Below are 25,941 nucleotides of genomic sequence, written 5' to 3' on the forward strand. Positions count from 1 at the left end.
TCATGCAAACCAACCTCCATCCATTGCCTCCATCCACACTCCATGCTGTCTTGGCAAGGCCAGCAGCATAATCAAGGACCTGTCTCACCCTGGTTGCTCCGTCTTCTCCCCTCTCCAATCAGACAAGAGGTACACGCAAACCTCCAGATTCAGGGACAGTTTCTTCCCAGCTGTATCAGGAACTGAATCGTCTTCTCACCAACTGGAGAGCGGTCCTAACCTACCATCTACTTCATTGGAGACCCTCGGACACTACTGGACATTATATTGCACGAAACATCATTAGCTTATACTGTGGACGACATGATTTTGTAATTATGTCTAGGCTTTTGGCTGACTGGATAGCATACAACAAGAAAGCTTTTCACTGTACCTAGGTACATGTTAATAATCAATGTATACATTTATTGTTCACACGCAATACTCCAAATGCAGCCTATCCTGAGTCATACTCGTCCTTGATTATGCTGCTGGCCTTGCCGAGGCAGCGTGAGGTATAAATGGAGTCGATAGAAGGGAGGTTGGTTTGTGTGATGGTCTGGACTATGTCCACAATTCGCTGCAATTTCTTGCTGTGTTGAATGGAGCTGTTCCCAAACCAAGCTGTGATGCATCCTGATAAAATGTTTCCTATGGTGCATCTGCAGGTAGTGAGAGTTGTAGGGGACATGCCGAACTTCCTAAGTGTTAGTGTGCTTTAGTGGTCGTTGCTTCAATATGTTTGGACCAAGAGAAGTTGTTGGTAAAAGTAACCATCTCTACTTCGGCACCGTCAATGCAAACTGGATATGTGTACCACTTCACTTCCTGAAGTCGATCACCATCTCCTGTATCTCATTTGTCTCGCTGACATTGAGAGAAAGGTTGTTGTCTCAATCTCCTTCCTGTGCTCACAAAAGTCACAAAAGACATAAGAGATAGGAGCAGAATTAGGCCATTCTGTGCATTGTCTACTCCGATATTCAATCATGGCTGATCTATCTCTCCCTCCTATTCGAGAATCTATCCATGCCTTGAAAATCCATTGATGTGGCTACTGTGCCAATGCACTCCACAGATTCACCCTCTGACCAAATAAATTCCTCGTTATCTCCTCCCTAAAGGATCAGTCTTTAATTCTGAGGCTGTGACCTCTGGTCCTAGTCTCCCCCACTGGTGAAAACATGCTCTCCACATCCATTCTATCCAGGCCTTTCACTATTTGGTAAGTTACAATGAGGTTCTCCCCCCCCCCCCCCCCCACCATCTTTCTAAACTCCAGCGAGTACAGGCCCAGCGCCTTCAAATGCTCATCATATGTTAACCCACTCATTCCTTGGATCCTTCTCGTAAACCTCCTCTGGATCCTCCAGCACATCCTTCCCCGGATATGGGGCCCAGAGTTGCTCACAATAATGCAAATGGGTGTGACCAGTGCCTTATAACATCAGCATTACATCCCTGTTTTTGTATTCAGTTCCTCTCGAAATAAATGTTCGCATTGCGTTTGCGTTCCTGCAATGACGGACCCAGTGGCCGCTCACGGCCAGGTGCAGCAGCTGGCCAGGTTTGCCGCCATCAGCTGCCGCCTGCACGGGCGGATCGGAAGCCTCCGAGCTCGGCCCCGGAGAGGCGAGGAGGAGGGAGAGGGTGGTGACCACAGACGCGAGGACTGGGCCGGTAGGAGAGGGACCGGGTTATTGCCTCTAGGCCATCAAGGTCGGCTGCAGGAGGTGTCCTCCAGTCGGGCAAGGAGAGGGTCTGCGGTTGGCGGGCCGAGCCGGTCGAGGGTGACGGATGAAACCCTCCAACAGCCTGGGGATCACTTGGATCGGGCACTCCAGTACATCCTGCATGTGGACCGGACTTTGGACTTTCGCTTCCTCTTTTGGGAATGGCGCCAAAATATGGCAATAGGTGCAAGAATTTCACTGTGCATTGTAAACGTGACAATAAAGAACCAGTGAATGAGAAATTCTCAGTACAAAACAATTACAACGTAGAAGTCTTTATTTTTTAGGGGAAAACTTTGCTTGCTCAGCGGATGATTTGGAACAGGTGAGATTCAGTAAGGAGCTCAGACCAATACACACCCATGGTGCCCCAATTATTGCAACGCCCACGAGGTGGTGAGAAATTTATAGAATTTCACACGTCCCTTCCTCAAATTAGCTGAGTGAGAGTTTAGCAATTCCTGGGAGAGATCGACTGGACGTATCGCCAGTCTCCCGAATGGTGACTTGGTGTTCGTTGGCCTTGAAACCATGCCCACTAATTTCAGACACGATGCTTTGCCTGTGTGAGCCCGTGTTTAAGTTGTCGGGCTCCGCGCTAAAAGTCCGCACACAGCCTTGGCACAGCAGTCTTTTAATGCTCCTCCAGATCGCCCGGTCCCTGTAGGAGTAAATGATGGGGTTGATGAGGGAATTCAACAGAGCCAGTAGCAGGAACCATTTCTTCAATCTCTCCAGGTTGCAGCGGGTGCAGTGGAGGCCATCCAGAAGAACGAGGACCAGCCCGGGAGTCCAACAAACGATGAACGTACCTGGAACACAGAGCCAGTGTAAGTGTGGAATCCCACTCCCATTACAGCTTAACAGTGATTTAGTTTTGTTTTGGAATACAGCATGGAAACAGGCCCCTTCGGCCCACCAGGTCCGTGCCGACCAGCGATATCCTACAAACCAGAGACAATTTAACATTTACTCCAAGCCAATTTACCTACAAATCTGTATGTCTTTGGAATGTGGGAGGAAACCGAAGAACTCGGAGAAAACCCACGCAGTTCACGGGGTGAACGTAAAAACTCCGTACAGACAGCACCCGTAGTCAGGATCGAAGCTCAGTATAAGTGACAAACAAATTAAACAATCTCCTCCCACAGCTCCCTCAGTACTGACCCTCCCATAGTTCAATAACTTAAAAACAAACCAATATTAGTGAAAAATAAACAAAGTCCCTAAAGTAACTAAGACAGTTTATGGTACAGTTGGTGCTTGTAGTGTTCAAGAGGGCAGGAGTGACGTCAGAGTGTGGCAGGGGTGGTGTGGGTCCGAGATGATGCTGGCTGCCTTTTTCAGCCCACTTCTACTTCTCCTGCATTTCCCATTCATTTTAAATAACTCCTACTTTGATCCTTCAGATGATATAATCTTGTTCCTGGAATTTACTGTGCTCCACCCATTACGGTTTGTTTTGGCAGATATATCTCGTTGTGAGCTTGCACGATCCTGCCCCGGGCAGTTTTATCTGTTGACAACAACATGCCAGAGTCCCTCTAACATGCTCTGCACACATGGTGGGCTGTTGGCAGTGTGTGTGGATTGTCTCTGGGCCAGTCCCAAGCTGCGTGCAGGAGCCTCCCCGCTGAAGGTGCCGGGCCGACTGAAACTGGTCTGTCTGCCGAGATGTTTCGTGAGGAAAGGAACTGTAGATGCTGGATCACACAAAATGCTGGAGTAACGCAGCGGGTCAGGCAGCTTCTCTGGATGGAAGGAATGGGTGACGTTTCGGTTCGAGACCCTTCGTCAGACTGAGAGTTAGAGGAGAAGGAGACACAGAGATATGGAAGGGTAGAACTCTCGTCAGAGAGAGGAGGAGAACTTCTTCAAAGTAGGCATACCTTGAGGAGATTTCGCAGTGGACCAGACGAAAGGAGTAGGAAGGAACTGCAGATGCTGGTTTACACCGAATATAAACACAAAATGATAGAGAAACCCAGCGGGGCAGGCAGCAACGTTGGATACACAGCCAGGCAGTGAATCACATAACTGTTGGTCCCTAAACATTCCCTCCATGTTTTCCAAGTCTGTTTCAGTGTATTCCTATCCCTCTCTACCCCATTCCCCTGCCTTCTCCCCATAACCCCTGACACCAGAACTAATCAAGAATCTATCAAACTCTGCCTTAAAAATATCCATTGACTTGGCCTTCTACACAGTACTGGGCCTGTACTCGCTGGAGGTTAGAAGGATGAGGGGGAACCTCATTGAAACTTACTGAATAGTTAAAGGCTTGGACAGAGTGGATGTGGAGAGGACGTTTCCACTATTGGGAGAGTCCAGCACCAGAGGCCATAGCCTCAGATTAAAAGGACATATTTTTAGAAAGGAGATGAGAAGGAATGTCTTTAACCAGTGGGTTGTGAATCTGTGGAATTCATTGCCACAGACTACTGTGGAGGCCAAGTCAAAGGATATTTTTAAGGCAGAGATTTCAAGATTCTTGATTAGTACTAGTGTCAAGGATTATGGGGAGAAGGCAGGAGTGGGGTTGAGAGGGAAAGATAGATCAGCCATGATTGAATGGCTGAGTAGACTTGATGGGCCGAATGGCATTATTCCGCTCGTAGAACTTATGAACTATCCAGGTACCTGTCCAAGTGTCTAGTTTAGTTTAGTTTAGAGATACAGCGCGGAAACCGGCCCTTTCGGCCCACCGGGTCCATGCCGACCAGCGATCCCCGCACATTAACACTATCCTGCACACACTAGGGACAATTCTTACATTTACCAAGCCAATTAACCTATAAACCTGTACGTCTTTGGAGTGTGGGGGGCAACCGAAGATCTCGGAGAAAACCCACACAGGTCACAGGGAGAACGTACAAACTCCGTGCAGACAGCACCCGTAGACGGGATCGAACCCGTGTTTCCGGCGCTGCATTCGCTGTAAGGCAGCAACTCTACCGCTGTGCCACCGTGACCGCCCTAATGCAGCAGTAATCCCTCCTCTGGCAGCTCCTTCCATTCTGGTAAAACTCTTCAGCACCCTTTCCAAATCCTCCACATTCATCCTGCAATGGGGCGGCTAGAACTGTATGCAATACTCCAAATGCAGCCTAACCAAAGTCCTATAAAGCTGCATCATGATTGCCTGACTCTTATACTCCTTATGCTCTAACCTATGAGCATAACCTGTACCTGCATGTCACTGAAAGTTGGCGTGCAGGTACAGCTGGCAGTGAAGAAAGCTAATGGAATGTTGGCCTTCATAACAAGAGGATTTCAGTATAGGAGTAAAGAGGTTCTTCTGCAGTTGTATAGGGCTCTGGTAAGACCACATCTGGAATATTATGTTTTGGTTTCCTAATTTGAGGAAGGACATCCCGGTAATTAAGGCAGTGCAGCACAGGTTCATGAGATTGATCCCTGAGATGGCAAAACTGTCATATGAGGAAAGATTAAAAAGACTAGGCTTGTATTCACTGGAGTATAGAAGGATGAGAGGGGATCTTTTAGAAACATTTAAAATTATAAAAGGACTGGACAAGCTAGATGCAGGAAAAATGTTCCCAATGTTGGGCTAGTCCAGAACCAGGGGCCACTGTCTTAGAATAAAGGGGAGGCATTTAAAACTGAGGTGAGAAGGAACTTTTTTTCACCCAGAGAGTTGTGAGTTTGTGGAATTCTCTGCCGCAGAGGGCAGTGGAGGCCAAATCACTGGATGGATTTAAGAGAGAGTTAGATAGAGCTCTAGGGACTAGTGGAATCAAGGGATATGTTGAGAAGGCAGGCATGGGTTATTGATTGTGGACGATCAGCCATGATCACAATGAATGGCAGTGCTGGCTCGAAGGGCTGAATGGCCTCCTCCTGCACCTATTTTCTATGTTTCTTTGTTTCTATGAAAGCTAGCATACCATATGCCTTCTTTACTACTCTATCTACCTGCAGGTAGATAGGCTGCAGGTTTCAGGGAGTTATGAACATGGATCCCAAGATAACTCTGTATACCAATACTATTAAGGTTCATGCTATTAATTGAATATTTTCCCCTTACTTCTAGACTGGGAGCTCAACCATTCTCTGTGTGCAATTTTGACTGGGCCACGTGTGGAGAGAGGTTGTGAAATCGAGGAGCAGAACCAGTTTGGTGGGTCTTTGGCAAAGAAAGGAGAGTCAGTGAGGAGGACAATGAGGAATTTGTTGTGTGAGGACTGTGGCCTGTTGAGGCCTGCAAACATCGAGGGTGTGCCTGGCCAAGACTAGTGACGCATGGTGACACCTGAACTCTCTGGTGCTGAGGGGAACGAACAAGGTTGGAAGATACCACGGACTGTAATAGTCTGCGCTGACTCACCAGGGGCACTGAGGCAGGCGGGAGACTTGGCAGAGAGGTCATCAAGAAGGAAGAACAGCAAATACCTAGCACAGCATCTGAATAATGCAGGATATCAAAGTGAGCCTCGGGGATGGGTCAGGCAAATCCAACATATTCCGGAAACATCACCTTGTCCATTTGTGTTGTCTGAAGAAAGGTCCCAACCCAAAATGTCACCTGTCTATCTTCTCCAGAGATGCTTGCCTGACCCGCTGAGTTACTCCAGCATTTTGTGTCTATCTTTGGTAGAAAACAGCATCTGTAGTTTATTTTTGTTACACCTTGTCTGTCTATATGTCCGGCTTATCGAGTCCGTGCAGATCCAGCTGTGATCACCCCATACACTAACAATACTCTACAGACTAGGGACAATTTTACAATTCTACCAAAGCCGAGTAACCTACAAGTCTTAGGAGTGTGGGACAGTTGTACCGGGCCCTGGTGAGACCGCACCTGGAGTACTGTGTGCAGTTTTGGTCTCCAAATTTGAGGAAGGATATTCTTGCTATGGAGGGCGTGCAGCGTAGGTTCACTAGATTAATTCCCGGAATGGCGGGACTGTCGTATGTTGAAAGGCTGGAGCGATTGGGCTTGTATACACTGGAATTTAGAAGGATGAGGGGGGATCTTATTGAAACATATAAGATAATTAGGGGATTGGACACATTAGAGGCAGATAACATGTTCCCAATGTTGGGGGAGTCCAGAACAAGGGGCCACAGTTTGAGAATAAGGGGTAGGCCATTTAGAACGGAGATGAGGAAGAACTTTTTCAGTCAGAGGGTGGTGAAGGTGTGGAATTCTCTGCCTCAGAAGGCAGTGGAGGCCAGTTCGTTGGATGCTTTCAAGAGAGAGCTGGATAGAGCTCTTAAGGATAGCGGAGTGAGGGGGTATGGGGAGAAGGCAGGAACGGGGTACTGATTGATAGTGATCAGCCATGATCGCATTGAATGGCGGTGCTGGCTCGAAGGGCTGAATGGCCTACTCCTGCACCTATTGTCTATTGTCTATTGTCTATTGAAACTGGAGCACCCGGAGAAAACCCACGTGGTCACAAAGAGAACATATAAACTCCATACAGACAGCACCTGCAGTCAGGATCGAACCGGGTCTCTGGCGCTGTCACGCAACAACTCCACCACTGTGACACTGGGCTGCCCTCATTTGCAGGCTTAGAGGAATAATTTTTTTTTTGCCCCGTGGATGGAGACATGAGGGGCTGGTGGAGGTAGACTCTCACCATATTTAATGCACATCTAGACGTCTGCCTGGGATAGACAATAGACAATAGACAATAGACAATAGGTGCAGGAGGAGGCCATTCAGCCCTTCGAGCCAGCACCGTCATTCAATGCGATCATGGCTGATCACTCTCAATCAGTACCCCGTTCCTGCCTTCTCCCCATACCCCCTCACTCCGCTATCCTTAAGAGCTCTATCCAGCTCTCTCTTGAAAGCATCCAATGAACTGGCCTCCACTGCCTTCTGAGGCAGAGAATTCCACACCTTCACCACTCTGACTGAAAAAGTTCTTCCTCATCTCCGTTCTAAATGGCCTACCCCTTATTCTTAAACTGTGGCCCCTTGTTCTGGACTCCCCCAACATTGGGAACATGTTTCCTGCCTCTAATGTGTCCAATCCCCTAATTATCTTATATGTTTCAATAAGATCCCCCCTCATCCTTCTAAATTCCAGTGTATACAAGCCCAATCGCTCCAGCCTTTCAACATACGACAGTCCCGCCATTCCGGGAATTAACCTAGTGAACCTACGCTGCACGCCCTCCCCATACAGGCAGAACCTTTCACCCAGGGTGGAAGTATCAAAGACTAGAGGGCACAGCTTGAAAGCAAGAAGGGCAAGATTTAAAGGATATACGTGGGGCAAGTATTTTTACAGAGGGTGGTGGGTGCCTGGAACACACTGCCAGATATTGGACTTTGTCTGTGGAACTGATGTGCTATAATGTTGAGAACTATATTCTGCACTCTGTATCTTCCCCTTTGCTCTACTTATTGTTCTCGAGTTTGAATTGATTGCATAGCATGCAAAACAAAGCTTTTCACTACATGTCAGTACACATGACAATAATAAACCTGAGCCTGAACCATAAAGGCGTGGTGGTGAAGGCGAACAGGCAGGTGGACAAGTAAGGAACGGAGGCATATGGATCACGTGCAGGCAGAGGAGATTAGTTTAACTTGGCATCATGTGGGCACGGACATTGTGGGCCGAAAGAACTGTTCCTGTGCTGCACTGTTCCATGTTCTATGTTAGACTGGAACTTGAATTTGCAATGGATCAAGGGCTGGGATTAGGTTTGAAGGGTGGGCTGAAGGGTCGGTTTCTTTTGCTGTGCAACTTTATGACTATTAGGCAGGGTATTTTTAACTAGCTGTCCTAAAACAGGATAGGAAGTGTCCAGCTTCAGTGTTGGGAACTGTTCTCATCAATACCCTGTGCAGTTATAGAGTCCTAGAGTGATAGTGTGGAAACAGGCCCTCTGGCCCCACTTGAGAGTGGATGAGAAAGTAGGATAACATAGTACTAGTCCCACCTGCCTGCGTTTGGTCCATATCCCTCCAAATCTGTCCTACTTATGTACCTGTCCAACTGTTTCTTAAACGTTGACATATTCCTGGCCTCAAGTACCTACTCTGGCAGCTCGTCCCATACACCCACCACCCTTTGTGTGAAAAAGTTACCCCTCAGATTCCTATTAAATCTTTTCCCCTTCACCTTAAACGTATGTCCCTGGTCCTCAATTCAGTTGCAGCAAGACATCTTTGTATTTAATACTTCAGCCCTCTGGCAACATACCATGTGTCTCACTAATTACTGGTGTGTACACATTGCTGTTTTTGTACACACAGAGTCACGTTTATTGTCATATGCACAAGTACAGAAGGCACAGGTACAATGAAAATCTTGTTTGCAGCAACGTCACACACACACACACACACACACACACACACACACACACACACACACACACACACACACACAAAACATAAAATTATACATAAGTTATAGATAGTGAAATGGAAAAAGACTACAAAACAGAAGGAAAACAAGACATTAGCTCAAAACACAATTGGAAATCAACCCACAGTAGTGCAATAGCTGGTCTGTAAAGTTCCGTTGGTGAGGTAGGATTAGGGTTGTGTGTGCCTGTTCAAGAACATGATGGTTGTAAGAATGTAGCTGTTCCTGATGCTGGTGGTGGGGCACGTGAGGCTTCTGTACCTCCTGCCCGATGGTAGCACAGATACATAGAAACATGGAAAATAGGTGCAGGAGGAGGCCATTCGGCCCTTCGAGCCAGCACCGTTATTCATTGTGATCATGGCTGATCGACCCCAATCAATACCCCGTGCCTGCCTTCTCCCCATATCCCTTGATTCCACTAGCCCCTAGAGCTCTATCTAACTCTCTCTTAAATCCATCCAGTGATTTGGCCTCCACTGCCCTCTGTGGCAGAAAATTCCACAAATTCACAATTCTCTGGGTGAAAAAGTTTTTTCTCACCTCAGTTTTAAATGGCCTCCCCTTTATTCTAAGACTGTGGCCCCTGGTTCTGGACTCGCCCAACATTGGGAACATTTTTCCTGCATCCAGCTTGTCCACTCCTTTTATAATTTTATATATTTCTATAAGATCCCCTCTCATCCTTCTAAACTCCAGTGAATACAAGCCTAGTTTTTTCAATCTTTCCTCATATGTCAGTCCCGCCATCCCAGGGATCAATCTTGTGAACCTACGCTGCACTGCCTCAATTACAAGGATGTCCTTCCCCAAATTAGGAAACCAAAACTGAACACTATACTCACATCTCCCGAGATGCTGCCTGACCTGCTGAGTTACTCCAGCATTTTGTGAATAAATCAATTTGTACCAGCATCTACAGTTATTTTCTTATACTATACTCCAGATGTGGTCTTACCAGGGCCCTATACAGCTGCAGAAAAACCTCTTTACTCCTACACTGAAATCCTCTTGTTATGAAGGCCAATATTCCATTAGCTTTCTTCACTGCCTGCTGTACCTGTACGCCAACTTTCAGAGACTGGTGTACAAGGACATCCAGGTCTCGCTGCACCTCCCCCTTACCTAACCTAACTCCATTGAGATAATAACCTGCCTCCTTGTTTCTGCCGCCAAAGTGGATTACCTCACATTTATCTATATTATACTGCATCTGCCACGCATCTACCCACTCACTCAACCTGTCCAGGTCACCCTACAACCTCCTAACATCCTCTTCACAGTTTACACTGCCACCCACCTTTGTGTCATCCACAAATTTGCTAGTGTTGCTTCTAATTCCCTCTTCCAAATCATTAATATATATGGTAAACAGTTGCGGCCCCAACACCGAGCCTTGCGGCACTCCACTCGCTACTACCTGCCATTCTGAAAAGGACCCGTTTACTCCTACTCTTTGCTTCCTGTCTGCCAACCAATTTTCTATCCATGTCAACACCCTACCCCCCAATACCATGTGCTCTAATTTTGGTCACCAATCTCCCGTGCGGGACCTTATCAAAGGCTTTCTGAAAGTCTAGATACACTACATCCACTGGCTCCTCTTCATGCATTTTACTTGTCACGTCCTCAAAAAATTCCAGAAGAATTAGTCAATTTTACATGGTATGTAAAAATTCTTTCAGTTCCTCTACCCCCCTAGATCCTCTGAGCTCCAGTACATCTGGGAGATTGTTTGTGTCTTCCTTCAAGTTTGCTGATGACACTGTGGTAGTGGGCCGGATCTCCAACAACGATGAGAAGGCCTACCGGGAGGAGGTGGCTGATCTGGCACTCTGGTGTCAGGATAATAGCCTCCTCTTGAATGTCACTAAAACAAAGGAGCTGATTGTGGACTTCAGAAGGGCTAAACATCCAAGGACGTACACGCCACTGGAGATAAATGGGTCTATTGTGGATAGGGTGAGCAGTTTCAAATACTTGGGAGTCCGCATCGCAGAGGATCTGACGTGGGCAACGCACATTGCCGCACTGGTGGGTAAGGCTAAGCAGCGCCTTTACCACCTTAGACAACTGAGGAAATTCAGAGTGTCGCTGAGGATCCTTCATTGCTTCTACTCTGGGGCTGTAGAGAGCATCCTGTCCGGCAACATTACAGTCTGGTTTGGGAACAGCTCTGCCCAGGACAGGATGGCCCTGCAGAGAGTAGTGCGTTCGGCAGAACGCACCATGGGAACTACACTCGTCCCCCTGCAGGACCTATACATCAGGAGGTGCAGATCCAGAGCAAGCAAGATCATGAGGGACCCCTGCCACCCCAGTAACGGACTGTTCCAGATGCTACGGTCAGGCAAACGCCTCCGCTCTCACGCTGTGAAAACGGAGAGGATGAGACGGAGCTTCTTCCCACTGGCCATCAGGACTGTCAACTTTGATAACCCCAGAGACTAAATTTTTGTCGACACTTTTTGTGCTATGTTTAGTAACTTATTAACTTCATTTATATGCTGTAACTGTAATTCTTTTTGTGCACAACCCGCAGGCATTGCCACTTTCATTTCACTGCACATCGAGTATGTGTATGTGACAAATAAATTTGACTTGACTTGACTTCGTGAAGACAGATCCAAAGTACCTGTTCAACTCTTCTGCCATTTCCTTGTTGCCCATAATAATTTCACCCGTGTCTGCCTTCAAGGGACCCACGTTTGACTTTCGCTGTGGTAAAAGCCAGCTTCTTCCAACTTCGAACCATAGCTAAAATCAAACCTTTCCTCCAATTCGACGACACAGAAAAAATCATTCACGCTTTCATCTCCTCCCACCTAGACTACTGCAACTCCCTATACACTGGGATCAGCCAATCTTCCCTGTCCCGCCTGCAACTGGTCCAAAACGCCGCAGCGAGACTCCTGACGGGTACCCGTAAAAGGGACCACATCACCCCGATTCTGGCCTCTCTCCACTGGCTCCCTGTACGGTACAGAATCAACTTCAAGCTCCTCCTATTCACGTATAAAGCCCTAAATGGACACTCCCCCCCTTACATCAAAAATCTTCTAACCCCCCTCTCTAACTCCAGGTCCCTCAGGTCGGTCGACTTGGGGCTACTCACTATCCCGCGGTCTAGGCTTAAGCTCAGGGGTGACCGCACTTTTGCGGTTGCAGCTCCTAGACTGTGGAACAGCATCCCTCTCCCCATCAGAACTGCCCCCTCCATCGACTCCTTTAAGTCCAGACTCAAAACCTATTTCTACTCTCTAGCGTTTGAGGCTCATTGAGGAGGCGCTGTGAACTGTTTGCGTGCTACTGTATGTTTCATTTTTTTTTCCATTGGAACCTAATCAGATGTACAGCACTTTGGTCAACGTGGGTTGTTTTTAAATGTGCTATACAAATAAAATTGACTTGACTTGACTTGACTTGACTTTGCTACTCTTTTTCTCTTAACATATCTAAAGAAGCTTTTACTGTCCTTTATATTCTTGGCCAGCTTCCCCTCGTACTTCATCTTTTCAACCCGTATTGCCCGTTTTGTTTGTAGTGAGCAGAGGGCAAGGCCCGGATGGTGGAGATCCTTGGTGATAAGATGCCGCCTTCTTGAGGTAGCACCTCATGTAGATGCTTTTGATGGAGGGGAGGGCTGTTCCTGTGATGGACCGGGCCGAGTCCACCGCTCTACAGCATCTTGCGTTCCTGTGCATTTGTATTACCGTACCAGGTCTTGATGCAAACAGTCAGGATACTTTCTCCAGTGCATATTCTTCATGAATACATCGATGTGTCGAGCCCAGCACAGGTCAAGTGAGATGTTAATGCTCTTGAATTTGAAGCTACAAACCCTCTCCACCGCTGCCCCACCAATGAAAGCTGGCGCAAAGTCTTCCAACTTCCCTTTTTGGAACCCGGTGATTAATTCCTTGGCTAACTCCATGGGTTGTTGGCATTGAGTGAGAGGTAGTTGTAAAGGCACCACTCCCCCATGAGTTCCATCTTTCTCCTAACTCGTCACCACCCACCATTAGGACAACAACGACGGTGTCATCAGCAAACTTAGGAGTAAATATCATCAGCAACTTATCCTGGAACAGCAACTTATCCTGGACCAACCGCATCGAAGCAATGGCCAGGAAAGCAAACCAACACCTCTACTTTTTAGACGGCTTAGAAAGTTCTACTGCCCCAACTATGGTCAACAACTTCTACAGATGAGCCACACAAAGCATTTTATTGGGATGCATCGCAACCTGGTTTGGGAACAGCTCCACCCAAGACTAGAACAAATTGCAGAGAGTTATGGATGCAGCCCAGACCATCACGCAAACAAACCTACCTTCCATTGACTCCATCTACACTTCACGCTGCCTCGGCAAGGCCAGCAGCATCATCAAGGACCAGTCTCACCCCGGCCACTCCCTCTTCTCCCCTCTCCCATTAGGCAAGAGGTACAGAAGTGTGAAAACGTACACCTCCAGATTCAGGGACAGTTTCTTCCGGGCTGTTATCAGGCAACTGAACCATCCTACCACAACCAGAGAGCAGTGCTGATCTACCATCTACCTCATTGGAGATCCACATACCATCTTTTATTGGACTTTGCTGGACTTTATTTTGCACTAAACATGGTTCCTTTTATCCTGTATCTGCACACCGTGGACGGCTTGATTGTAATTATATATAGTCTTTGTGTTTAGTTTAGTGAGAGTTTAGTGTTTAGGGAGAGTTTACTTTAGTTTTAGTTGAGAGTGTAGCCTGGCACAACTCACTTGGCAAGGTACAGTAAAAAGGTTTTGTTGTTGCATGCTATCAACTTAGTGAAAAGATTATGTATTTTATATATAGACTGCACGTGACAATAATAAACTAAACAATAATAGATGGCATCGGAGTTGTGCTAGTCTACACAGTCATGGGTGTAAAGAAGGTAGGGCAGGGGGCAAGAACGCAACCTTGTTGTCAGTGAGAGGACATGTTTGTTATCAAACCACAGATTGAGATTTCCGTTATCATGTATCTGCACACTGTGAATGGCTCGATAGGAATCATGTATTGTATTTCCGCTGACTGGAAAGCATGCAACTAAAAGCTTTTCACTGTACCTCGGTACACCTGACAATAAACTAAACTGAATTAAAGGAAGTCAAAGATCCAGTTACAAAAGGAAGTGCAGAGATCCAGTCTTGGTGATGTTTGGAGGGGGTGATAGTGTTGAGTGCTGAGCTAATAATCAATGAGCAGCAGTCTGATGTATGTGTTCCTGTTAGGCAGTTGGTTCAGACCACAGTGGAGAGCCAGTGAGATAGCAACTATGTTGGTCTGTTACAGTAATAGTGGAATTGTAATGGATCTGGTCATTTCTGAGGCAAGTGTTGATTCACGAAGCACTTCATAGGGTGGATGTAAGTGCTGATGGACAGTAGTCAATGAGGCTCCTCTTGCATATCCTACAAGCCCTTTGAAAGAGGTGGGAACCTCAGACTGCTGAAGCAATAGTTTAGTTTAGTTTTAGTTTGTGGATACAGCATGGAAACAGGCCCTTCGGCTCACCGAGTCTGCGCCGACCAGCGATCTCTACACACAGGCATGATCCGACACACACACTAGGGACAATTTACAATTTTCCCCAGCCAATTAGCCTAAAAACCTGTATATCTTTGGTGTGTGGGAGAAAACCGGAGCACTTGGAGAAAACCCATGCAGGTCACGGAGAGAACGTACAAACTCCGTACAGACAGCACCCGTAGTCAGGATCGAACCCGGGTCTCTGGCGCTGTGAGGCAGCAGCTCTACTGCTGCACTACCGAGAGGTTGCAGTAGCCTTGAATAGTCCCCCAGTTGGTCCACATGGGTCTTTAGCTGCCAGGTACACCGTCTGTACAGGACACTTTGCTTGGATTCACCATCTTGAAGGATGCTCTGACGTTTGGCCTCAGAGACGGTCGGGTCTGTGGGGAGCCGTATTGGTCCGGCATTGTTCTCCCTTTCAAAGTGTGCGTAAATGGCAGAGCTCTCTGGGAAATAATGCCTCTTAGGCAAGATGGCCTCAAAGCCAAGCAACCCTGTGTGCTGATCCCTGAAGTGGATCTGCAATCATTCATTCCAAACCAAGCCCACACTTTCAAATCTTTATTTCACCGATGGCCTTTCTTACTCTCACCTGTATTAGACAATAGACAATAGACAATAGATGCAGGAGGAGGCCATTCGGCCCTTCGAGCCAGCACCGCCATTCAATGTGATCATGGCTGATCATTCTCAATCAGTACCCCGTTCCTGCCTTCTCCCCATACCCCCTGACTCCGCTATCCTTAAGAGCTCTATCTAGCTCTCTCTTGAATGCATTCAGAGAATTGGCCTCCCCTGCTTTCTGAGGCAGAGAATTCCACAGATTCACAACTCTCTGACTGAAAAAGTTTTTCCTCATCTCAGTTCTAAATGGCCTACCCCTTATTCTTAAAATGTGGTCCCTTGTTCTGGACTCCCCCAACATTGGGAACATGTTTCCTGCCTCTAACGTGTCCAACCCCTTAATAATCTTATACATTTCGATAAGATCTCCTCTCATCCCCTTTGTACAGATTTTCTCTCATGACTATCGATAGAATTTTTATTATTTTGTGCATTCAGAATATTCAATATTCTTGTTACCTAAGTGCAAATGAAATAGAATAACAGCTTGATTGTAATCCTTTTGCTGACTGGATGGTACACCACAATAAACCTCGGTACATGTGACAATAATAAACTAAACTAGACCAAGTGGACCAGTTGGGCCCAAACATCTCCTGCATTGGTGCATCACCCTCTCCTATCCCCCTCGCTCCCCTCCTCACTTCCCCTTCCCCCTCCCCATCCCCCTCAACCCCCCCTTATCCACCCTCCACCCCCCTCCCTCCCCCCCACCTCCCTCTCCCTCCCTCCCTCCCTCCCTAGGAGATAGATTTAAACTTAAAAATGTGAATAACTTTTAAAATATAACACCGATTTCAATAAAACTACTTGCTTTACCATTAAAGCGATGACGGTGAGTAAGGTGGGCCTAAAATTGTCATGCTATCATGTACCGTTTTGGCTGTAGTTCGATCACAAATAAACAAACAAACGAGAGTTTTAGTATATAGATGAATCCTTGTAGCCTGCAAGCCCTGCCACAGCCATCCAACACCCACCTGTCCAGAATTGTCTCTTCACCTTTAAGAGGTCGCATCTTGAATTGCCTGCCCTACACACCAAAGATCTAGCCCATAGCAGATTGCAAACGGAGGTTGCTCTGAACTCCATTAGAACAACTGGGAGTACATTCACCCATTCCTAGGGGGCTCACACAAAGGCTCGTCCGTCAGTGGGATTGGGCACCCACCCGAATGCTCGTTGGTCGGCCGTCGTAACGGGGAGGGAGCAGGAAACGTCGGACGCTAGGAGTGTGCCGGTAGGAGGGTGAACCAGGGTAAACCCTCCAGCGGCTTCAAGGTCGGCTTCAAGGACACAAAGATGGACGGGCGAAGAGGGGAGAGGGATGCTAGTTCGTGGGAACTGCTCCAGTATATCGAGCATGCGGGCCGAACGGACTTTGGACTTTGAATAATGGCGCCAAAATGGTGGCATCTGCATGTGTAATATATGCAGATTGACTGTGCAGTGCATCTATGAGGCCCTTTGGTCAGACTGAGAGGCAGGGTCAAGGGAGACACAGAGATATAGACAGTGGTGTAGAAAGATATAGAACAAATGAATGAAAGATACAAACATAGAAACATAGAAAAGAGGTGCAGGAGGAGGCCATTTGGCACTTCGAGCCAGCACCGCCAATCATTGTGATCATGGCTGATCATCCACAATCAGTAACCTGTGCCTACCTTCTCCCCATATCCCTTGATTCCACTAGCCCCTAGAGCTCTCTCTAACTCTCTTTCAAATTCATCCAGTGAATTGACCTCCACTGCCTTCTGTGGCAGAGAATTCCACTAATTCATAACTCACTGGGCGAAAAGGTTTCTTCTCACCTCAGTTTTAAATGGCCTCCCCTTTATTCTTAGACTGTGGCCCCCTGATTCTGGACTCCCCCAACATTGGGAACATTTTTCATGCATTTAGCTTGTCCAGTCCTTTTATATTTTATACGTCTCTATAAAATCCTCTCTCATCCTTCTAAACTCCAGTGAATACAAGCCCAGTCTTTTCAATCTTTCCTCATATGACAGTCCCTCTATCCCAGGTTCTATGTCATAGTTAGAGAGTCATACAGCATGGAAACAGGCCCTTTGGCCCAACTCATCCATGCTGACAAGATGCTTATCTATGACCTCCCCACCATCGAAGGGATTTACAGGAGTCTCTGCCTCAAAAAGGCAGCCAGCATCATCAGAGACTCACACCACCCTGGCCACACACTCATTTCACCCCTGCCATCTGGAACAAGGTCCAGGAGTCTGAAAACTGTAACGTCCATGTTCAGGAACAGCTTCTTCCCAACAACCATCAGGCTATTAAACACTACAACCTTCAAATAAGCTCTGAACCACATAGCCTATTATTGTTTTTTTATATATGTGTATATATGAGTGTGTGTCTATATGTGTGTGTGTGTGTATATGTGTGTATGTGCATATATACACACACACTGAACTTTTTGCACGTTTATTATATTGTTTGCAGTGTACTATGTTTACATATTCTGTTGTGCTGCTGACCTTTCACTGCCCAGCGGCGGCTTCAATATCGGGAGCCCCGACCGCCCCGACGTGGCAAATCCAACAGCCTGACCGCGGGACAAGACGGCAGGGAAGAGAAAAAGACATTCTGGCCTTCCATCACAGTGAGGAGGGACTGGAGGAGACTCACTGTGATGGATGTTTCTTTTTGTTTGGTGTTAGTTGTGATTGTATGTGTTATTGCATTTTTATTGATTAATCTTATTGGTCTTATTGTTCAACTGCGGGTAATGTTTCATTTTACTACACATTTATGTGTATGTAACAAATAAACCACTATTGACTATTGACTATTGAAGTAAGAAATTCATTGTACTATCTGGGACATATGACAATAAAACTTTCTTGACTCGTGGTTCCATTTGCTCGTGTTTGACCCATATCCCTCTAAACCTGTCCCATCCATGTATTTGTCCATATATAATGCTGCACCTGCCTCACCCACTTCCTCAGGCAGCTCATCCCATCCTCCTCCAGGATTGTAGGCTGTACAGACTACGAGCCTACGAGATTCTGCTTAGGAGATGATACAGTTTGAGTGAAATAAATGACTTACCGAGCACGGTTACAATGGTCTTCACCAGCTGCATTGGCAATTTCCTGCGTTTGATGGAGCCGATGGTGTGGGATGATATATTGGACGTTTTTTTCCTCACGTAGACGTAGAGGCGCACGTATATCACCACAGTGACGCAGAGCGTAAGGAGGTTGAGGAGGGACCAGAAGATCAGGAAGCTGCGGCTGTAGATCGGTGCCAGTGTTGAGCAGGTGCTAATGTTGCAGATGCAGTTCCAGCCCATGTTGGGAATGGCGGTCATGAAGACGGCCACCGCCCAGATGCCGAGGATGAGGCAGAGGACCCGGCGCTTGGACAGGGTGCTGTGCAGCTGCATCTTTATGATGGAGCAGTAGCGCTCGATGGCGATGACTAGCAGGTTGTAGATGGACGCGCTCAGACTGACATCCAGCAACGCCTGGCGGAGGAAGTAGAGCTGCACCGACAGCTTCCTGGCCGGCTTGCCCGTGTGGAGCAAGAGGAAGATGTAAGCCAGGCTGGCAAAGACGTCTGACGCTGCCAGGTTGGCCAGCAGGTAGTAGAAGGGAAAGTGGAACTGTCTGTTGAGCACAACCACAAAGATGATGGAGGCATTGCTCAGGAAGATGAGCAGAATGCACACGGCACCAATGACCAGTGCAATGTAATAGGCAGTCTCCGAGTTGTCCTCTTGGCCAGCAGTCCGGCTCCGGCTGTAAAAGAACTGCATGGACTCGTTGTAGTGGCAGGTGGACATCTCTCTTACTGAGGTGCTTATCTGTGAACAAGAATTGCAAACAGATTGTAGCCTCTCCAGAGATGATGCCTGACCTTCTTTAGGTACGCTAAGAGAAAAAGATGAGCAAAGAAAAATATGGGTCCCTTGAAGGCAGGCACGGGTGAAATTATTATGAATCACAAGGAAATGGCAGAAGAGTTAAACAAGTACTTTGTATTTATTCACAAAATGCTGGAGTAACTCAGCAGGTCAGACAGCATCTCGGGAGAGAAAGAATGGGTGACGTTTTGGGTCGAGACCCTTCTTCAGACTGCCCGTGACCTGCCTGGGTTCTCTTTGGGTGCTCCGGTTTCCTCCCACACTCCAAAGATGTACAGGTTTGTAGGTTAATTGACTTGGTATAATTGTAAATTGTCCTGAGTGTGTGCAGGATAGTGTTAGTGTACTGGGATCGCTGGTCAGCATGGACCCGGTGGGCTGAAGGGCCTGTTTCTGAGCTGTATCTCTAAACTGAACTAAAATGATCACAATGAATGGCGGTGCTGGCTCGAAGGGCTGAATGGCCTCCTCCTCCACCTATTTTCTATGTTTCTATGTAAAACAAAACTAAACAAAAATATAAAACACTTAGCCCCTGACCCTGTGACTCTAAAACCTCTTTACTTCTTTGTCGAGAGAGAAAACAGGGAATTACAGACCAGTTAGCCTGACATCGGTGGTGGGGAAGATGCGGGAGTCAATTATTAAAGAAGTAATAACGGTGCATTTGGATAGCAGTAAAAGGATTGGTTCAAGTCACCATGGATATATGAAGGGGAAATCCTGCTTGACTAATCTTCTGGAATTTTATGAGGATGTGACTAGAAAAATGGATGAAGGAGAGCCAGTGGATGTAGTGTATCAGGACTTTCAGAAAGCCTTTGATAAGGTACCACACAGGAGATTAGTGGGCAAAATTAGACCACATGGTATTGGGGTGGGGTATTGGTATGGATAGAGAATTGGTTGGCAGACAGGAAACAAAGAGTAGGAATAAATGGGTTCCTGTCAGAATGGCAGGCAGTGGCGAGTGGAGTGCTGCAAGGCTCGGTGCTGTGGCCGCAACTATTTACAATATATATTAATGATTTAGATGTTGGAATTAAAAGTAACACAAGCAAATTTGCAGATGACACAAAGCTGGGTAGCAGTGTGAACTGCGAAGAGGATACGAGGAGGTTGCAGGGTGACCCGGACGGGTTGAGTGAGTGGGCAGATGCATGGCAGATGCAGTATAATATAGATAAATGTGAGGTTATCCACTTTGGTGGCAAGAACAAGGAGGCAGATTATTATCTCAATGGTGTCAGGTTAGGAAAGGGGGAAGTGCAGCGAGACCTGGGTGTCCTTGTACAAAGAGCATGATTATTTAACAGTGTTGGTAGACAACCTGACTCATGGTATTCAGTGCAGATCAGCCTTGGGGTTCGATACATAGAGTCGTGGAGTCAAAGAGTCATACATCACAGAAACAGTAGCTTCGGCCCAACTTATCCATGCTCATCAAGATGCCCTATCTACGCTGAACATCTGGTTAAAGTTGAGTGAGTGGGTAGATGCATCTGGACAGGTTGAGTGAGTGGGTAGATGCATGGCAAATGCAGCATAATGTAGATAAATGTGAGGTTATCCACTTTGGTGGCAAGAACAAGGAGGCAGATTATTATCTCAATAGTGTCAGGTTAGGAAAAAGGGAAGTGCAATGAGACCTGGGTGTCCTTGTACACCAGTCACTGAAAGTAAGCGTGCAGGTACGGCAGGCAGTGAAGAAAGCTAATGGCATGTTGGCCTTCATAACAAGAGGATTTGAGTATAGGAGTAAAGAGGTCCTTCTGCAGTTGTACAGGGCCCTGGTGAGACCACATCTGGAATATTGTGTGCAGTTTTGGTCTCCTAATTTGAGGAAGGACATCCTTGCTATTGAGGTAGTGCAGCATAGGTTCACAAGGTTAATCCCTGGGATGGCGGGACTGTCATATGAGGGGAGATTGGAAAGACTTGGCTTGTATTCACTGGAATTTAGAAGGATGAGAGGGGATCTTATAGACAATAGACAATAGGTGCAGGAGTAGGCCATTCGGCCCTTCGAGCCAGCACCACCATTCAATGTGATCATGGCTGATGATTCTCAATCAGTACCCTGTTGCTGCCTTCTCCCCATACCCCCTGATTCCGCTATCCTTAAGAGCTCTATCTAGCACTCTCTTGAAAGCATTTAGAGAAGTTGCATCCACTACCTTCTCAGGCAGAGAATTCCACAGATTTACAACTCTCTGACTGAAAAATGTTTTCCTCATCTCTGTTCTAAATGGCCTACTGCTTATTCTTAAACTGTGACCCCTGGTTCTGGACTCCCCCAACATTGGGAACATGTTTCCTGCCGCTAACGTGTCCAACCCCTTAATAATCTTATACGTTTCGATAGGATCCCCTCTCATCCTTCTAAATTCCAGTGTTTACAAGCCTAGTGGCTCCAGTCTTTCAACATATGACAGTCCCGCCATTCTGGGAATTAACCTAGTAAACCTACGCTGCATGCCCTCAATAGCAAGAATATCCTTCCTCAAATTTGGAGACCAAAACTGCACACAATACTCCAGGTGCGGTCTCACTAGGGTCCTGTACAACTGCAGAAGGACCTCTTTGTTCCTATACTCAACTCCTTTTGTTATGAAGACCAACATTCCTTTGGCTTTCTTCACTGCCTGCTGTACCTGCATGCTCCCTTTCAGTGTCTGATGCACGAGGACACCCAGATCTCGTTGTACGTCCCCTTTTCCTAACTTGACACCATTCAGATAATAATCTGCCTTCCTATTCTTACCACCAAAGTGGATAACCTCACACTTATCCATATTAAACTGCATCTGCCATGCATCCACCCATTCACACAACGTGTCCAAGTCACCCTGCAACCTCATAGCATCTTCCTCACAGTCCACACTGCCCCCCAGCTTTGTCATCTGCAAATTTGCTAATGGTACTTTTAATCCCTTCATCCAGGTCATTAATATATATTGTAAATAGCTGTGGTCCCAGCGCCGAGCCTTGCGGTACTCCACTAGTCACTGCCTGCCATTCTTCTTGAAACATGTGAAATTATAAAAGGACTGGACAAGCTAGATGCAGGAAAAATGTTCCCAATGTCGGGGGGTTCCAGAACCAAGGGCCACAGTCTAAGAATAAAGGGGGGGCCATTTAAAACAAGATGAGAAAAAGCTTTTTCACCCAGAGAGTTGTGAATTTGTGGAATTCTCTACCACAGAAGGCAGTAGAGGCCAATTCACTGGATGAATTTAAAAGAGAGTTAGATAGAGCTCTTGGGGCTAGTGGAATCAAGGGATATGGGGAGAAGGCAGGCACAGGTTACTGATTGTGGATGATCAGCCATGATCATCCACAGTCAGTGGATGGCGGAATGGCGGGACTGTCGGATGTTGAAAGACTGGAGCGACTAGGCTTGTATACACTGGAATTTCGAAGGATGAGATGGGATCTTATTGAAACATATAAGATTATTAAGGGATTGGATATGTTAGAGGTAGGAAACATGTTCGTAATGTTGGAGGAGTCCAGAACCGGGGGCCACTGTTTAAGAATAAGGGTTAGGCCATTTAGAATGGAGACGAAGAAAAACTTTTTCAGTCAGAGAGTTGCAAATCTGTGGAGTTCTCTGCCTCAGAAAGCAGTGGAGGCCAATTCTCAGGATGCTTTCAAGAGAGCTAGATAGAGCTCTTAAAGATAGTGGAGTCACAGGGTATGGGGAGAAGGCAGGAACGGGGTACAGATTGTGAATGATCAGCCATGATCACATTGAATGGCGGTGCTGGCTCGAAGGGCCGAATGGCCTACTCCTGCACCTATTGTCTATTGTCTATCACAATGAATGGTGGTGCTGGTTCGAAGGGCCAAATGGCCTCTTCCTGCACCTATTTTCTATGTCTTTGTCCCTATTGACAACAATGAAATACACAAAACAAACAGACCATCAAAATATCTGGATTCAGACCCAAAGTATTTGGAAACTGGTTGAACAACTGTTGCATTAAACGTGACGTGAACAATGCCAACATATGCACAGAGTTGTTCCAGTCAAAACTCCAACATTTCGCAAGCACTGGTCTACCTATTTACTGGAATTTCATCAGCAACAGAGTGCAATTATCACAGTTATTAACACGGAAACAACCTGTAAAACATGTAGTCCAGAGCTGGTGGGGATTTATATTTTCCCACCTCATATGTCACTCTATCGAAACTGCAGTTTCTCACTTAAAATAGAACTCCACTGTAATTGAAGTAATCACCTGTAATTTTAATCAAATTATAATGTCGTAATTTGATGACTGACACAGATAGGCAGAGGTATGGATTGTGTGCAAGGTGTGTTTGGACTGTGTTGCTCTGGGGCAGTGGAGGAAGAAGGTGTTAAATCAGACAGGGACATTGTAATTAAGGCTAATCATATCTGGTGTGATGTTCCTGCAAAATTTCACCATAAGACATAGCAGCTGAATTGGGTCATTTAGCCCATCAAGTCCACTCCACCATTCAATCATGGCTATCCCTCTCAACCCCAATCTCCTGCCTTCTCCCCGTAACTTGTGACACCCTTACTAATCAAGAATCTACCAATCTTTGCTTTACAAAATACACAATGTCGGCCTCCACAGCAGTCTATGGCAATGAAATCCACAGGCTCACCACCATCTGGATCAAGAGATTCCTCCTCAACTCCATTCTGAACGTACGTCCTTTTATTTTGAGGCTGTGCCCTTTGGTCCCAGACTCTCCCACAAGTGGAAACATCCACTCTGTCCAGGCCTTTTATTATTCGGTAGGTTTCGATGAGATTAGCACTTATCCATTTAAACTCCAGTGAGTAGAGGCCCTTCAAATACTCTTCATACGTTAACCCAACCATCCAGTTAGTTTAGCCATGAGCTCACTGCTGTCCGGGGAGGGTGATGGGTGGCCACCAGAAGTCATGGCTGTGGATGATCTTGGATTGGCCTTGAGATGATGGTTAAGACCAGAGGAGCAACTCATAGCGTGGAAAAGAGTGAGGGGTAAGGAGAAACTCACCGCGCCACGGCCACACTCTGATGATAGCAACCCCCATCTCTACGGGTGTCAAGGGTTATGGGGAGAAGGCAGGAGAATGGGGTTAGATGGATCAGCAGTGCAGTGTAGGTTCATGAGGTTAATCCCCAGGATGGTGGGACTGTCATATGGGCAAAGATTGGAAAGACTAGGCTTGTATTCACTGGAATTTGGAATGCGAGGGGATCTTATGGAGACGTATAAAACTATAAAAGGACTGGACAAACTAGATGCAAGAAAAATGTTCCCAATGTTGTTGGAGTCCAGAACCAGGGGCCACCTTTCAAAGAATAAAGGGGAGGCCATTTAAAACAGAGAAGAGAAAAAACTCTTTCACCCAGAGTTGTGAATTTGTGGCATTCTCTGCCACAGAAGGCAGTGAAGGCCAATTCACTGAATGAATTTAAAAGAGAATTAGATAGAGCTCTAGGGGGTAGCGGAATCAAGGGATATGGGGAGAAGGCAGGCACGGGTGACTGATTGTGGATGATCAGCCATGACCACAATGAATGGCGGTGCTGGCTAGAATGGGACAAAAGGCCTCCTCCTGCACCTATTTTCTATGTTTCTATTAAAGAGGGTGACCCTTCTCCAGTTTTCTCTCACACCCACTTTATCAGTCTGAAGAAGGGTCCCGACCAGCATTTTGTGTCTTGATTTGGAAACTGGCACCTGCAGCTCCTTGTACCTCCACTAGTCCAACTCACTCAGCCTGAGGAACAAGGGTCCCTCCACAGATGCTGCCTGACCCGCTGAGTTCCTGCAACACGTTGTGCTTTGCTCCAGATTCCTTGTATCTCCTCCCCCTGCCAGAACTCCAAGCCAAGCAGAGTCTATCTATCCCCTGTCCCAAAGAAAGCAGACAGCAAGTTGGAGTTAAGGTAGAAGGGGGACTCGGGTGCTTTTCGAAGATTTGGCGCAGTTAGTTAACTCCTGGGACACGGACAGAGATTTGAATTTAAAACGACCGTGGGAAGTCGAGGTGCGGCGCGGAGGTGACTCACCTGGACAGGTAGAGAAGGTCGCTCCTTCACCAGCGGCCGTGGCGAGGCGAGGCGGTGCGGGGGTCGGGAGTGTGAGGCTCTGGTCGCCCTTTGAAAGCCTCTGAAGACTCCCCTTGTGTGTGTGTGTGTGTGTGTGTAGTCTGACTGCCGGGAGTGTGTGAGCTTGAGGAAGTGCGGGCTGGGACATGGTAGGTGGCTTCGCCCACACACACATCAGGGCGGGAGGGCGGGAGGCGAGGCGGTGTCAGGACAACCTGTTGAACGGGGCGCAGACATCCCCCGAGGTGCCGCTTCATTGGGCAACAGTCCGATTCACTCCTCCAGATGAAAGAGGAGTGGAGGATTAAAGTCGAGTTTACTGACAGAGGCACAGGGACTGTGGGGCTAGGGAGGAAGACAATTCCCAAATTTGATTAGGTCATAAGGTCAGAAGGGATAGGAGTAGAATTAGGCCATCCGGCCCATCAAGTCTACTCGCCAATCAATCATAGAAACATAGAAACATAGAAAATAGGTGCAGGAGTAGGCCATTCGGCCCTTCGAGCCTGCACCGCCATTCAATATGATCATGGCTGATCATTCAGCTCAGTAGCCTGTACCTGCCTTCTCTCCATACCCCCTGATCCCTTTAGCAAAAAGGGCCACATCTAACTCCCTCTTAAATATAGCCAATGAACTGGCCTCAACTACCTTCTGTGGCAGAGAATTCCACAGACTCACCACTCTCTGTGTGAAGAAATGTT

The 25,941-nt window shown here is 47.0% G+C and overlaps 1 protein-coding gene across 1 annotated transcript; it reads right to left on the reverse strand.

Annotated features, from left to right (window-relative positions):
• Positions 1–2,147: 2,147 nt before the first annotated feature.
• Positions 2,148–25,286, reverse strand: LOC144598012 (lysophosphatidic acid receptor 3-like). The gene is made up of 3 exons (XM_078407882.1): positions 25,199–25,286; positions 18,335–19,091; positions 2,148–2,524 (listed from the first exon to the last, which is right to left on the reverse strand). Exons 2-3 carry the CDS (start codon positions 19,068–19,070, stop codon positions 2,148–2,150), a joined length of 1,113 nt encoding a protein of 370 aa, XP_078264008.1. The 5' UTR covers positions 19,071–19,091; positions 25,199–25,286.
• Positions 25,287–25,941: the final 655 nt, after the last annotated feature.

This window comes from Rhinoraja longicauda, chromosome 11 (genome assembly GCF_053455715.1).
Source record: "Rhinoraja longicauda isolate Sanriku21f chromosome 11, sRhiLon1.1, whole genome shotgun sequence".
Taxonomy (NCBI): domain Eukaryota; kingdom Metazoa; phylum Chordata; class Chondrichthyes; order Rajiformes; family Arhynchobatidae; genus Rhinoraja; species Rhinoraja longicauda.

Bases quoted from the DNA above. Each gene is read 5' to 3' on its own strand.
- LOC144598012 (XM_078407882.1), bottom strand. From the start codon at position 19,070: ATGTCCACCTGCCACTACAACGAGTCCATGCAGTTCTTTTACAGCCGG. The intron at 2,525-18,334 runs GTAAGTCATTTA...TCTGTGTTCCAG, and splicing joins GACCATTGTAACCGTGCTCG to GTACGTTCATCGTTTGTTGG.